This window comes from Mandrillus leucophaeus, unplaced genomic scaffold, assembly GCF_000951045.1.
Source record: "Mandrillus leucophaeus isolate KB7577 unplaced genomic scaffold, Mleu.le_1.0 Scaffold1059, whole genome shotgun sequence".
Classification (NCBI taxonomy): domain Eukaryota; kingdom Metazoa; phylum Chordata; class Mammalia; order Primates; family Cercopithecidae; genus Mandrillus; species Mandrillus leucophaeus.
The window spans coordinates 182,457-199,435 of NW_012098754.1; the positions used below are offsets into that span (position 1 = coordinate 182,457).

At 34.8% G+C, this 16,979-nt stretch overlaps 1 protein-coding gene across 1 annotated transcript in view; it reads left to right on the top strand.

Moving 5' to 3' along the window:
* The window catches only part of CNTN5 (contactin 5), a 321,942-nt gene that overhangs the window by 135,757 nt on the left and 169,206 nt on the right, over nucleotides 1-16,979 (top strand). The window contains exons 5-6 of the mRNA XM_011982695.1: nucleotides 8,916-9,043; nucleotides 11,298-11,473. Coding sequence (XP_011838085.1) covers nucleotides 8,916-9,043; nucleotides 11,298-11,473 — 304 coding nt within the window. The remainder of the gene's footprint in view (nucleotides 1-8,915; nucleotides 9,044-11,297; nucleotides 11,474-16,979) is intronic.

The window sequence follows — 16,979 nt, forward strand, 5'->3', positions numbered from 1 at the left end:
ACGAGTTGATGGGTGCTGACGAGTTGATGGGTGCAGCACACCAACATGGCACAAGTATACATATGTAACAAACCTGCACGTTATGCACATGTACCCTACAACTTAAAGTATACATATGTAACAAACCTGCACGTTATGCACATGTACCCTACAACTTAAAGTATAATAATAATAATAAATAAAAAAAGAAAAAAAAAGAATAGGGTCTGACATGTAGTGAGTACTCAACTAATAATTGTTGAATAAATAAATGATTTGAAATAGAAAAAAAAAAGAACATTAATCTTTATGACTTTATTACCATCCAAAGACTCCTTCTCTAAATATCATCACATTGGGAATTAGAGGCTCATCATATGAATTTGAGGGGGACACAAACATTCAGATCATAGATCATCATTTCAAAATCAAAGTATGATGCAATGAATAACCATTTGCAAAATAAATAAATAGTAAGATTCTACTTCATACCACAAACAAAAAGTAACTCAAAGTGTATCACAGACATAAACATCAAATTTTAAACTATAACATTTCCAGGAAAAGAAAAACAGAAATCTTTGTGGCCTTAGGTTAGGTAAAGATTTCTGAATAAAACAAAAGCACAATACATAAAATAAAATTGATAAATTAAACTTCAACATTAGGAACTTCTGTTTTTGGAAAAACATTGAGAAATTCCACAGACTGGTAGAAAATAGTTGCATGTTTCATACCTAAAAAATAAGTGTTTATACACTGTAAAAGAACTCTAAATCTTGAAATCTAATGAATAAATTGATAAAAATGGGTAAATAGTTGAACAATTAGCTCACCAAAGAGAATATGCAGATGGAAAATGAACACATGAAAAATTGCTCAAGATAATTCATCATTAGGGAAATCAACCTAAAACCACAATGGATTCTACTACCTACATGTTTTGATAGCTAAAATAAAATAGACTGACTGTACGAAGTGGTTCAAGAGCTCTCATACACTGCTGGTAGGAATGTAAAGTGGTACAACCACTTAGAAAGATTATGCCAGCCTCTTAAAAGGTAAACATAAGCATAAGGAAGTTGATCTAGTCATTGCAATCTTAAATATTTACCCCAAAGAAATGAAAGCATATATCCATAGAAGACTTGTGCACAAATGTTCATGGTATCTTTATTTTTTATAGCCCTAAGCTGAGAGCAACCCAAACATCCATCAACAGGTAAATGGATAAATAAATTATGGTATATACACACAATGGAATACTACTCAGCAATAAAAGGAAATGAATTACTAATAATTGGAGCCCCATGGGTGAATCTCAATTTAATTATGCCAAGTGAAATAAACTAGAGTAAAAGTATATAATGTATTGTTCCATTTATACAAAATTCCAGAAAAATGCAAACTAACTTATAGTGATGGAAAACAGATAAGTAGTTGCCTAGGACAAAGATGGGGTGAGAGCGGCTGGAGGAATGCAAGGGAACACAGGGATTCTTCTGAGGGTGATGCATATGTTTATTATCTTTACTATGGTAATGGTTTTATGACTACATCCATACATGAAAACTTTTCAAAGCATACACTTTAAACATGCACGCTTATTATATGCCTATAATACCTCAATAAAGTTGTTCAAAATTTTTGGTAACTTCCCATGGCCCTTAAAATTAACAACAAATGATTTTCATAGGATACAAGGTTCTACAGGGTCTCCCGCTTGCCTACCTCCAGCCTCATCTTTTGCCCCTCTTACCATCTCTCTGTTGCCATCATGATTGGCCATTTCTTCAAGGTTTCATGATCCTTCTGACCTCAGGATCTTTGCAAATGCAGTTCCCCCTGCTTTCCCACACTGAATGATAAGCTCAAATCAATCACCCTTCAGTTCTCAGCTCAAATATTACTCCTTGAGAAAAGACTTAATTACTTCTGTAAGTAGCTGAGGTTTATGTGTTATTTCCTGGCACTCTCTACAATTTCCTTTTTAACATTTATCACACATTTCACTTATATTTTTAGAAAAATTTAATGTATATCACACACCAGTACACATACATATATTATCTAATCAATACTTTTAAAGAACTAGTTAGATATTATGACAGTTTTACCTTTAGGAAGGAAATTAAGAAACTTTGCTTAAGATCACACCTAGAGTAGTCAGTGTCAGTCATTTGAACATAGCCCTATCCTGCTTTAAAACATAAGGTCTTATTTAATGATTAATTAATGATTCTATGATATCATATCCACCCTGATATGATACCAAAAAGAAATCGAATCTGGTGAAAGAGGATGTATGCCAAGGAATGTAGGTGCCTTCCAGAAGCTGAAAGCAGCACCCAGCTGACAGACAGCAAGGGAACAGGGACACATACAAGACAAATTCTACCAACAGGAATGAGCTTGGAAGCAGCTTCCTCTCCTGAGTGTCCAGAGAGGAGCCCAATCTGGCCAACACATTTCGAGACTGTTAGCAGAAAATCCAATCAAGCCCATCCACCCAGACTTCTAACCAAAAGAATAAATGAATGTTTAGTTCATTAATAGCTATTTGTTATGCAGCAATGGAAAACTATTACTTTTTTATTTTCTAAAGTGTTTACATATGATACATAGGAATCATTTATAAATTATATTTCTTATTAATAAGTTGATATAGTATGGCTCTGTATCCTCACCTAAATCTCATCTAGTATTGTAATCCCTACATGTTGAAGGAGGGACCCGGTGGGAGGTGATTGTATCACAGGGGTGGTTCCCCCATGTTGTTCTCCGGATTGGTAGTGAGTTCTCATGAGAACTGATGGTTTTATATGGGGCTCTTCCCACCCTGGCTCTCTCTCTCCTGCTGCCATGTGAAGAAGGACATGTTTGCTTCCCTTTTCTCCATGATTATAAGTTTCCTGAGGCTTCCCCATTCATGAAGAACTGTGAGTCAATTAAACTTCATAAATTACCCAGTCTCAGGTATGACTATAGCAGTGTGAAAATTGACTTATAAGTAAGTCATGGGCTTAAACAAGCCGTTTTAACTTTTGTGGGGGGTTGTTCTTTGATATGTAAATGAAGTTTTACTGGCTAAGTTCTATTCTCTCAGCTATCTTAAGTCTAAGAATTCATTTCTAGCTTTTTGCAACTATTGTGACACACCCTGATCAGTTATCCTCCATTCTCCTCTCCAGATTCATTCTCTACCCTTCAGTACTCTCACCATGCCCCAAGAGACTTACCCCTAAGAAATACATCACTGGGCTCCATTGTCCCTGGGAATGGGGCAGTGGAAGTGATAAAGAAGAGTGAGGTCTCAGTATTTATTTTCTGGCTTCCTACAAGTACACAACACATTAAGGGGAAAAATGATTCCTAACTTCACTTGTAAATTTGTGGAAGCAGAGGAAGCAGAGGAAGGACATGCTATGGACTGAATTGTGTCCTTCCAAAATGCATGTGTTGAAGCCCTAACCCTCAATGTAACTGTATTTGAGGTAGGGCTTTTAAGAAGTAATTAAAGTTAATTATGTTCATAAGGATAGGCTCCCAATCCAATAGAATTCGTGATGTTTTAGAAAGGGAAGAGAAACCTCTCTCTCTCTCTCTCTCTCTCTCTCTCTCTCTCTCTCTCTCTGCCACACATACGCACTGAGGAAAGGCCACGTGAGCACACAGTGAGAAGGCAGAAATCTGTAAGCCAGGAAGACAGCCCTTACCCAAACCCAACCATTCTTACACCTGATTTTGGATTGTCCAGTCTCCAGAATTGTAAAGAAATAAATTTCTGTTGTTAATGCAATCTAGAAATCAGAGATCACTAAATAATATCACAATGGGTAAATAGATGGTACTTCCAGGCAAGCAGTCTGTTTGTAAAGGTTTAAACTAAGTTGTGTAGTATCTGACAGTAAGTCAAACATAGATATGGAGGGTCTAGGCTGGGTGTGGTGGCTCACACCTGTAATCCCAGCGCTTTGGGATGCCAAGAGGTGCACTGTTTGAGCCATCAAGGGCAACATGGCAAAGTCCATCTCTACAAATAAATAAGTAACTAAATACAAAAATTAGCCAGGCATGGTGGTGCATGCCTGTAGTCCCAGCTACTCAGGAGGCTGAGGTGGGAGAATTGCTTGATCCCAGGAGGTTGAGGCTGCACTGAGCCATGATTATACCACTACATTCCAGCCTGGGTGACAGAGCACAACTTTGTCTCAAAAATAAATAAAAATAAAATGAAATAACAAATACAGGATCCAGAAAATGGCCCCGAAATCAAGATAGGCAACAAGAAGTCAATAATAAATTCTTGTAAGATAGGGGTAATCACAATGATATCCTATATGAACTGGGCTACTGGACAGATTAACAAAGCAGAGATTGAGTAACTAGGTACAAGCTGAGAAGCAAGACATCTCCAGGGCTAGACAGAAACTTATGGAGAAATCTAGAGACCAGGACATGAGTGTGACTTGATCCTGAATGCAAGAATGCTGACTTAAATTTCCAAAATCTCTCCCAGCCCCTAAAAACCTTCACCTCACTTCTCCCTTCACTTCCTTTCTTCAAGTCAAAGAATGTCTGAGCAGAATTAATCCCCATATACGAAAATTCTGTAATGTAAAAGCCACATAGTAACAGCAAAGGAGTGAAGACAAAGGGCCTGTATTGTAAGGAAGTATTAATTCAATATTTAATCATATAAGTAATTACATGTGCAATAACCAGATATTGTAATGTAAATCACATTATCTAATCTGTATTTTTGTGAAGTTAAAAAAAATAAGCTCAGTTGTTAAGCATTTTCAATTTGATTCAGTAGACAGAATTTTGGAGAAATGACACTGCCACTTAACAGACAAAAAACATTGTGGACTGTTTTTTCCATTTGTGTATGTCTTCTGTTACCTCTTTCAGCAGTGTTTTATAGTTCTCCTCATACAGATCTGTCACCTTCTTAGTTACATATAGTCCTAGGTATTTTAATTTTTTGCAGTTATTATAAATGGGATTATGTTCTTCATTTCACTCTTGTTTGTTGTATATAGAAATGATATTGAGTTTTGTACATCAATTTTGTATCCTGTAACTTTAATGAAGTTGTTTATCAGTTCCAGGAGCCATTTGGCAGAGTCTTTAGGGTTTTCTAGGTATAGAATCATATTGTCAGCAAAGCTGGAAAAATCAGCATTATTTAAATGGCCACACTGCCCAAAACAATCTACAGATTCAACACTATTCCTATCAAGCTGCCAATGTTTTTTGTGTGTTTTGTTTTTTTTTTTGTAGAACTACAAAAACCTATTCTAAAATTCATATGAAACCATAAAACAGCCCAAATAAGCAAAGCAATTCCAAGGAGAAAGTACAAAGCTGGAGGCATCATATTACAGGCTTCAAACTATAGTATAAGGTTACAGTAACTAAAACAGCATAGTAGTAGTACAAAAATAGACACATAGACCAATGGAACTGAATAGAGAAACCAGAAATAAGCTGCATACCTGCAGTCATCTTACCAAAGTTGACAAAAATAAGTAATGAAAAAAGGACTTCTTAGTCAATGAATGGTATTGAGATAGCTGACAAGTCATTTGCAAAAAAATGAAACTGGACCCCTACCTCTCATCATATACAATAATTAAAAATGGATTAAAAATGTAAATGTAAGACCTCAAAGTATAAGAATCCTAAAAGAAAAATTAGGAAACACCATTCTGGACATTGGCCTTGGGACGTTTGTGACTAAGTCTTCAAAAGCAATTGCAACCACAACAAAAAAACATTGACAAGTGTGACCTAATTAAACTAACGAGCTTCTGCAGAGCAGAAGAAACTATCAATGTACTAAATAGCCTGCAGAATGGGAGAAAATATTCTCAAACTATGCACATGACAAAGGTCTAATATCCAGAATCTATGAGGAACATGAATAATTGAACAACTGAAAAACAACCCCATTAAAAGAGCAAAAGTCATGAACAGGCACTTCTCACAGGAAGACATATAAGAGGCCAGCCAGGTGCAGTGGCTCACTCCTGTAATCTCAGCACTTTGGGAGGCCAAGGTGAGCAAATCACTTGAGGCCAGGAGTTCAAGACCAGACTGGCCAACATGGCGAAACCATACCTCTATAAAAAATACAAAAATTAGCCAGGCATAGTGGACCACAGGGGGCGAGGAGAGACCTGAGGCAGGAGGATCCCTTGTACCCCCTGGAGGTTGAGGCTGCAGTGAGCTGTGATTACACCACTGTACTCCATCCAGACTGGGCAACAGAGTGAGACTCTGTCTTAAAACAACAACAGTAACAAAACAGACGAGAAGTCAACAAACATATGAAAAAATGATCCACATTACTAATCATCGGAGAAATGCAAATCAAAGCCACAATGAGACACCATCTCACACCCGTGAAAATGGCTATTATTAAAAAGACAAAAACAACAGATGCGGTAAGGCTGTGGAGAAGAGAGAATGTTTACATAGTGTTGGTGGGATTGTAAACTAGTTCAGCCACTATGGAAAGCAGTTTGGAGATTCCTTAAAGAATTTAAACTACCTTTCAACTGAGCAATCCCATTACTGGTTATAGATCCAAAAGAAAATAAATAGTTCTACCAAAACGAAATATTCACTCATATGTTCATTGTAGCACTATTCACAATAACGAAGACATCGAGTCAACCTATGTGCCCATCAATGGTGGATTATATAAAGAAAATGTGGTACATATACACTGTGGAATACTAGCCAGCCATAAAAATGAACGAGATCATGTCCTTTGCAATAACATGGATGCAACTGGAGGCCATTATCCAAAGCGAATTAACACGGAAACAGAAAACCAAATACCACATGTTCTCACTCTTAAGTGGGAGGTAAACAATGTGAACTCATGGACGTTAAAATGGCGACAATAAAAACTGAGGACTACTAAAGGAAAAACTAACTATTGGGTACTGTGCTTTACCCTGGGTGACAGGATCAATCAATCTGAAACCTCAGCATCATGAAATATACCCACCCAGGTAACAAACCTGCACATGTATCCCCTGGATCTAAAATAAAAGTTAAAATTATAAAATAAATTGAATTAAAAAAAAAAGTTGTGGTACACAAAATCCTGCATCCCCAAATGGATCAGGGGCCTAAAGTGCAGGGCATTCATAAACGATCTTTAATAGTTTACGTAAATGTTGCCTCCTGTCAGTAAGACAGCACTCATCTTAAATCAAAAACTATAATACTGCCAGTGTCTGTGATACATTTATTTCTTTAAAGGAAGTAAACTTTTAAGCCAAACTTCTTACCTGCTAGATTAGAATTCACTCCAGTCAGTAAAATCCACATATTTTCAAGATATTAACAATCAGCATAAATTATAGAAAGTTAAATAAATGTCAACCATCTGTAATTCTTACAAGAGGATGCTTGTTTGTTTATAAAAAGTATAATTTTTGCTTTCTAATACATTGTTTTGTAGCATAGGCACCTTTGGGGTTGAAATGGAATAAATTTCATTTCATTTTCACAGCAAATGAATGTTATATAATGAATAGAACTTTTCATTGACAATCTTAAATGCATTACATTACTCTTAAGGGGCATTGTGTTTTTCAAATGTTTTAAGCTAGCATCTCTCCTAGACTTAAACGACAAAATGAAATTCACCATTTCTAGTTTGGCTTTTTTCTAAATTTGTCTTCCTTCTTACACATCATAAATCAAGTTTGATCCATACTGGAAACCATATGATGTTTTCAAACTGATATCTTTATTAATGAAAATATGTAAGTATAATTTCATGGACAGTTTTTCTCAGCAGCCTAAAATCTAATATCAATTGTTATGAAGTTCAATGCTGTAAATAACCATGAGCTCTAGTTAGTTGGCAAATTTGAAAACACATTTTAAAATAACACAAAGAATGTTGACTAAACATTAGGTCATTATTTCTAAATCTTAGTTTAATATTATCACATTTCCATTGAAAAAAATTGTCCTTCTTAGAATCAGGAGGATCCAATTTTAGGATTTTTAAGTTCACAGGGGCTACTGGTTCTTACCCAAAGCTAGTGGCGTATTGACTAAAACCACAACAGCCGTGTCTATTATGTTTCAGGTTGCTGGAGTAGGTTGATGCACTGGTGAAATAATAGGTTATGTTTCTGGAGCATAGACGGGAGAAAAGGACAAAAGTACTAATTAAATTTGAAATCTGTATAATCCTGGAATGATGAATACATAGGAGAATAGGGTAATTCCAAATGTCAGCCTCATTTTCACTGAACTTCTAAAAATTTTTAATAATGCTTTAATTTCTCACCTTCATATGAAAGTGAAGGTCCAGTTTTAACAAAGGTCTTGGAAGAGCCCAAATGCAAACTTAGATATAATATTCTTATGTTTAAAAAGTGCAGTGCAAGCAGCCCATACTCTTGCTACTCTGGTGGCAACACAGAACTGCCATAAATCATCTCTTGGCTGTATACAATTAATTTTGTGTTCTGTACTTGTCCTCCTCTATGTTTTTATGCTGTTTTTTTTTTTATATTTGACTTTTGAGGTCACTCTTGGTTTTAGGTGAAACATCCAAGCTTAATATTAAAATATCACTGGGTGATATTGTAGTAACAAGTTCTAATAACCAAACTCAGGGTCACCCTTTCTGCAAGTTTTAAAATTAACTGTCAAAAAAATGTCAAAAGAAAAATATCTTGTAACTCCTTAACCTTTTTGAATATAAGAAGATTTAAGTAAGTTTATTATACTTCTTGAAAAGCAAAATATTTCTACTATCACTGCCTATTTTCACAGTGATGCTTTATCTTATTTATTATCACCCTAGAAATGGTTTTAGACTTCATCATTGGTTCTTAATATTTAGCTGATTGCAGTAAAACAGAAAAAAAAAACTTTTTTAAAATAATTTTCAGAATAGCTATTCTTCCAGACGGGAGTCTACGGATCCTAAATGCTTCTAAATCAGATGAGGGAAAGTACGTTTGCCGAGGGGAAAATGTCTTTGGTTCCGCTGAAATTATAGCTTCGCTGTCTGTAAAAGGTAAGACAACACGGGTAAATGTTTTACTGCCATAGTCTCATGGTCTTATCAGAAAGAGAATAAATATAATATGAATGCATATATCTTTGGACTTAAGTGTGTACATGCTCCTGTTTATAAAATACATTGCAAGCATAAAACTAAAACAGCCAAATTGTTACTTTCCACCATTTAGGGTACCAAAAGGGAAGGAACCTCTTATTGGCAGAAATTTTATTTTGCTTTGAATAAAATTTCTGAGAGAATGAGGCAAGCTTTCTGAAGTTTTCGTCAGTGTCTCAAAATTTAAAAGTATGCCAACAGTATAAAAACATTTTTCCTCTACCAAGAATAACTTTAGCATCAATCAGTAATGTTACTCTATTATCAATTCAACTAGGGATTTGGGGCAGAAAGGAGCAGCAGCAGGAGGATATGATGGAGCGTTGGTATAGGACTTCGCATTAGATAAACTCGTTCCAGGGCTGGCTGTTGATGTCTGTATCAATGAAATTTTTATATGCCTTTATTTTATATAAGAAATATTAATATTACTGCTTATATGTTTCCATTCATTTTCTAGTTCTAAAATGAGCTCGATTTCAAGCCTAGAACATTCTGTTGAGGCTCTATGTCATTGTTTAGTGATAGAAAATCTGTCTTAGGCATTCCCTTCAGATATTTTTCACAATGTATCTTTAACTGTTTTCATTGTGCACATATCATATGGCAAACCACACTCTGGCCATAAAAATATAAAAATATTATTTTTTTCTATCTTTAAAATAAAAATGTAAATTAAAATAACCAGTCCTCTGATATTTGAGAAGAGAGAACATCAAGAATGAAAAGAACAAAATTTAATATATACCTTTATTTATACAATGCATTACTGGACTTAAACGCAGTCTTTAGTTCCTATTCCTTCTGTGTGCTAGTCGGTCCATTTTATAATAAGGCAATATTAGATAAAAAGATAATTTTAATATAATAACAAAAATGTTATTTTCTTAATCATGAGTTTAATTATTTACTCAGAACACTCCAATCCCCACAAAATTTAAACTACAGTGTACTGCATTTATCTGTCTTCTCTGATGAGGCCAGAACTTAGAATGCCATATGGAATATTTGACTTCCAGAATGTTAATATTTACAGTGACATTCCTGTCCCAGAATTGCACTTTTTTCTCAGTGACTGCTTAGAAGGATGTGGAACATTAAAGGATCTGATCAGTGGTTATGAGTGGTGTTTCATCAGACTGCACTGTTGCAAAAAATAGACCTAGAATAGGAAATTTAAGCCAATTGTTAAGCCAATTGTTAATCACTGTTAATTGTCTTGTCTCTATGACCAGTAATCTAATTAGGAAAGAAGATAAAACCAAAATCTTATCTTCATCACCTCTCTACTATATTCAAAACACATTATAATGTAATCAGCTACACTGACTTAACCCTTAAATGTAAAGCCTGTATTAACCTTTATTTGTTCAAAGTTGCTCTAAACCCAGTAAAAAAAAAGTGTCTATTTTTAAATTTTAACTGAATCATGAAGAAGTTAAACATAAACATTGTTTTCTCAAAAAACATTTCCATTCAGAGTTTCTACCGTTCTTTTTGTATCTCAACTAAGCCATCTACAATACTGCAAAGGTACAAAAAGAGGTACCTTCTGCTGATTATGAAATACTTTTCTACTCCTAGAAGCTTCCTGTCAAGTGTAAAGCAAATACAAGGTGGTGTCGTTGTAGTATTATATTTTTATCTCTGTTAAGATAGTTATTTGCAGGAAGGTGCTTTCTATTGCCCTGTAGCCTCCTCTCATCTTTAAAGAAGTGAAACCTCCCTAAATTCTTTCTGAAACATAAAACATTTTTATTGTAAAAATTCTTTCATTTACTTAATGATCCTTGAAAGTGGTCAGAGAAGCTACAGCCTCTTCTTTTTTTCTAATGTTCCTCCTTCCATAAAGTCAAATGCTGCTTCTAATTAGGTAGTCTCTTGTCTTTTTAAAATCCAAGTTACCCTCTTAATAGGAATAGAGGCTCTTAAATCATGTGTCCCCTACAAAAGCATGGTAATACGCCCTAGCATCCAAAAGCTAACATTTTACTTAATAATTATTTATTTAAAGATGTAAAAAATCAGGTATATGTATCTGCAGCAACTGTATTGTAAAGATTTTTTCTTTTCTCAATTATTTAACGTAAAATATGACATATGGTAACACAACAGGTTAATTATGTTAATTAACGTATTTTTATTTCTATAGAACCTACAAGGATAGAACTTACTCCTAAAAGAACAGAATTGACAGTGGGAGAAAGCATTGTTCTTAACTGCAAAGCAATTCACGATGCTAGTTTGGATGTCACTTTCTACTGGACTCTGAAAGGACAGCCTATTGATTTTGAGGAAGAAGGTGGACATTTTGAAAGCATCAGGGCCGTAAGTGAATACACTTTTATTCTTTTAGTAATGATAACTTTAGAAATGTTGAATCAAATGTAAGACCTTGCTTAGCTATGAAATGCTAAGAAAAAAAAAAACAGGACAGAAATCAGCTTGATAAAAACAATCACTTTCTTCCATTTTTTATGTTATGTCAAACTGAAAGTAATACGTTACTATTTTAAAACCGCCAGTAAAAAACTGAGAATTCCTCATTATGTAAATCTGGTTTCTTTGCCACTTTTATTTAATATTGACAATACTTCTTAAAAGTTATGTTGCTAAAGTGGTGATTGCATTATTTAAAGCATCATGAACAGTTATTATGATACAATAAATAAATAAAATGCCTGCCTGTCCTTCTCCTCAAGAATAATAATTTTTGGAATTTCTTTAATGTCTCACATTTATAAAGATTAAACACGCAACTCATAGTCATAAATGCACATTAGCCTTAAGTCAGTATTCAAAGATATACTCATTTTTTCCCTAATATCTTCTTTTATGTTGTGTACCTACATGGCAATCAACCAAATGCAGTGGGAAATCTTTTGAACCAAATCCCACAGAACCATCACAGTGCTTTAACTCTAGAGAAGTGAAAAGAGGCCCCTTCCCTCAATCGACTTGTTTAAAATGTAATAGAGTAACATAATGACAGAGGGAGGAGAAAGACAGATGGAACCGGGGTGGTGGAAAAAGAGAGACTTTGGCTGGAATCTTCCTTCTATATCGGCTAAAGAGATGGAGCCAAATACAATTTTTGCCTACAAATTGGATTGAAAATGCTGTTGCATACTTATTACTATCAGTTGATTTGTCCCTAAACACTTTGAGAAGCATTGGAAAACCATAGCTCTAGTGAGCCCAAGTATGTAAACTCATTTTCAATTGGATTTTATTTTAAAGGTTATGGGATACAAGGAAAAAAAAAAAAAAAAAAAGCCCTAAATCCAAAGTCAGAAATTCTCTGGATCGAGTCCCAGTTTCATCTCTAATCAGCTGTGTAACATAAAGCCAGTCACATGATTTGCCTGGGCATTAATTTCTGGAGAAATAAAGTGAAAAAGTTATACCAGATAATTTCTAAGATAGCTTCTCACTTTAGAATTTGGTAAATGTATATTACTAGAAGAGTAAAGATGAGCTTTCTTTGTTGCATTTTCCAATGTAACAAAAATTAGCCACTTTCTTCAAAACTATTCCTTTCTTTCTGGTTTACTTTCCAATTAATAGGAGAGAGTATATAAATAAGAAACAATTGCCAACTACCTTGTTCACCATCTCATTAAATGAGCTAATTTTAATCGCTCGTGTCCAAGTTATATGTAAACTATTTAGATTGTGTTAAATTAAACACATTTTGCTCTGCTTTGTGGTTTTCCTTCTTCCTTTATCTTGGGTTGATCATTCCTTCCTACAATATTATTCCTACAAATTTTATAACATGGATGATGCAAAACGGACCAAGAAAATTTAATTTTAAAATATCACAGTTTTATAAAAAATTCCGTAAGAAAATATCTTCTTAGGATTGTCTGCAAACATCCATTTTGAGTGATCACATATATAAAGCAAAAATATGTCCAAAAATAGATAGCCCCCTTCTTATAACTAATCCCCCTCTTTATTTTAAAATACCAATAGGAAAATTAATGCACCTGGTGAAGTTACATGAATTATTATTTTTGTCTCTTAGACATAGATATATTTAGGTTGATGTCATTCATTTGTGGCAATAAATCCTTTTTTTCCATAAAGTGAGCAGTTAAGAATATCTACTGTGTTCTTGTTTGTATATATGCTTTCCTTGCCCCAGAGAGCGCAAAATGGACTCCTTATTCCATGCAAGCCAATATAATTACACCCCACTTTGAAATTAGGCTTTGGATTAGAGACAGTAACAATAAACTCTGAGACAGAAGAAGAAAGCAAATTATGCTACTGAGAAGGGAGAAAAACATTTAGTTTTAAGGTACATAGCCAAAATATACTTTTAGTATGCATACGTACTTTAAAATAGATGGAAGCTTCAAAACTATAGCGTGTATAAGAAATTATCTATCAATCACCTTTCTCTCAGTTACTTCAAACACTGAGTTTTGGCTGGCTTTAAGGACACACACCAGAGAAAATACCATTGTATGACAATAAAAAGGTAAAGAACAGAAAGAACAACATTCTATGTCCCTTCTGCCCTTCTCCATGTAAAATATGTCTGGAAAATAATGCTTTAGGAGAAAACATATAAAAATGTTATAAAGAAAGGAGATTTGAGAGGTCTTCTGGGCTTGCGGATACCTTCTTTTTGTGAGACCAAGGATAGACTCTGGGAGTCAGAGGGACAGGATGGGGCTGAGAAGAGAACCAAGAGGGGTGACTCAAGACCTGCTCCAAGTTTCCAAGAAGAGTCATTGAAGAATCTTGAAGGATCTCCTAAGGTGTCTAACCTATCCCAGCAGAGTAAAAAAAATAAAAATGGGATTTAGGGATTTAAGCAGAAACAGAGTGTGCTGATGACTGGAGCACTGTCTAGGCTAACTGTCCTAGGACAGAACCCTGCCAGTGGGTGACTGAATGAGGATGAATCAGAAGAAAAACACATTACCACTGCATGAGGTAACATAAATTAACTAAACCTCTCAAGTGGGAAAAAGATATAAAATATTTCGTATCTTGTAGATGCCAAACTATGACTTAATGATGTTCCCTATTTTTCAATTAGTTGTACTGGTATCTTTTATACACAGACATTAGTTTGTAGATAAAGCTGTAGTCAATTATTTTACATAGCCTTCATATGCAATCTACATACAATGTACATTGTATACATCTATATACATATACATCTATATACAATGCACATTGTTATGTTTTAAAATAGATGATTGCTTTGAACTGCATTTCAACATGGTACATAAACATATGATCATATCAGGCTAAAAAATAATATTGCTTTAAATTAAAAATTATATTTAAATTAAAATATGAGAAATGAAAATGCTTCTACTATTTATGTTGCCCTCTTAGGCCATGTTTTACAAATTCAGCAATTTGATTAATTTGGAGCGAATCCATTATTGAAGACGCCATTGAAAGGGGAGAAGTAATCAATTAGTACATAAACATTTGATCCAATTCATTCAAATCCTTTTTGTTTTTGGCAAATTTTATAAATACACTGAATGTAATAAACTAGTTTTAAATCTTTTTAATTCTACAAGCAAAGTGCTGTTGGGGGATGGGGATCAAAAATAAAAGGCATAGCCCTTCACACCTAAGAGAGCTCCATTGAAGGGTAGAAATTGCAGAATGGGCTGTGATCTGCTATAACAGAGCTACACCAGAGAACTATGTGCATACAGCTGTTAGAAGGGGTTGGTATTTGAAATGGACCTGGCTGGGAAGGATTTCACCAGGTGCCTAGGAGAAACTGCATTTCAGACAGAGCGAGCAGGTCAGGCAAACACAGAAGGGCAGAAGAGCTTAGTGTGTGTTTTGGGAACAGTGAGGAACCAGTGAGGGTGTATAGTAGACAATAAATCAATATTTGTTGAATAAGTTTAAAGGAAAGCAGCAGAGGCCTCAAAGGCACTGATTTCTGAGCTGTAAAATTTGATTTGTATTTTGAGCACAACAGGGATTCACATGATTCAGATTTGTCTTTAGGAAGATAATTCTGACAGCTGTGTGGAGCAGGGGTTGACTAGTTTGTAGATTTTACATTCAATGTAGACCTGTTAAGTACAGGTTATAATAAGGAGATAATCATTGTAAGTGGTGACCTTAAATAACCATCCTGAAACTAAATAAAATAATTTACTATTGTGTCTTGACATGAGAGTTTATGCTGGTCAGAGGTCTACAAGAACCTCTGATTCCTCTCGGGATGTCTGAATAGCATCTGAGCTATTGAGCATTGCCATGTGGCCCCAGAGCCACAGTCTTCATGGAGGACTGTGGTGAGCCACTGTTTTCCAGTGACTTGAAATCCTCTAATTATTCATATAGGATATAAGAAAGTTTCTATCCTTACAATGCATAAAGAAGTGTTACACTGAATATCATGGTGGCCTGCAATTTGCTGCTTTTTTAACAGAGAAAAATATCTCATGCATTTGTCGTCAGAATGGTCCACTAGAGAAGAACTGCCCTTTTCATTGTGAACCTGATAAATTGCAACCAAATAGGCAACTGAGCCAAAGTGCTATATAGCTGCATGGTCCTTCACATTTACCCAGTTCTCTGGTTATAGCAATACATGTAGGAAGACAGAATGGGAATTTTGAACCCATTTTTAATGAAGAAACTAAAGAATAAGACTTTTCCACGCCACCTAAATTGGGGTAATAAGATTCAGTATCATGTGATTTTTAAACTACACATTTGTTCACTCTCCTTTATAAAGCTAAGTCTCTCCATATTCATTGACCACTTATGTGTTCAGCCTTTGTCTATAAACTGTGGGAAATAAAAATAAAAGGAAGGTTTGATTCCAGTCTTCAGTAAACATAAAGATAATGCAAGACATTAAGCAATTCAAGAAAAATATGACCATAAAATCAATTACTAACTTTTAAAATCACAGTCAAATTTTGTTTAAGACTAGGAAGGACAGAGATTAATGTGACATTTTATGATCTGTGGAGAAAAGCTAAATAAATAATTGAACACCTATGCGCCAAACACTGAGCTAAGATAGACAGATAGTGTATGTATATCTGTCTAGGCACACACAAACACATGCACACACACACAATAGCTCACTGATTCTTCTTAACAACCATAGGAAGTAATGTTATTTGGGGAAAACATGCTACCTGACCTAGACCTCAGCAAGTAGAATTAGAATAGTCAAAGCAGAAAAAAGAAAGGCAATCTAAGGTGAAAAAAGATATTGTATCTTAGGGTTGTGCTGGATCATACAGATTATTGAGTTTGGCCTAGGCTGTTATCTAGAAGTCTCTTTCAGTATCATTAGTTCATGTCCTAACCCTTTCAGTGATGAGGATTCACTCCTCTAAAGTTCATTTCATTACCAGTCACTTCTGAATGTCAGAAGGTTGGAAAGTAGGAGTAACTATGATCACCTGTATGCCAAGCATGAGACTCATAAGGAAACATGTCTGATTCATATGCAGAATTTTTGTGGAGTATTAGGTGAATAGAAAGACAGAATATAAACCCCTTAGTGCCTTGAGAATTTTATATTAGCTGAAAAGCTCTAGCCTATATTAATTTTATTATTACAGATACTTCTATTCCTAGTTTATCTTCTTCAGAATTAGCAATTTCCTAAGGAGTAAAAGTCTCAGAACACAGCGAGTGCTCAATTGGCAACATTCTGTTTCCTGATTGATACATATTAATTGTGTAAAAATCAATGGAATCCTTGGGTATACTGCCAGTTTACTAAGGCACAAAGCTGTAAGGGTTTCATGAGCAAATGCTTCTTCCTCTTCTTCATCAACTTGGCATGCGAAGCCTGGGAGCCATTTCACCA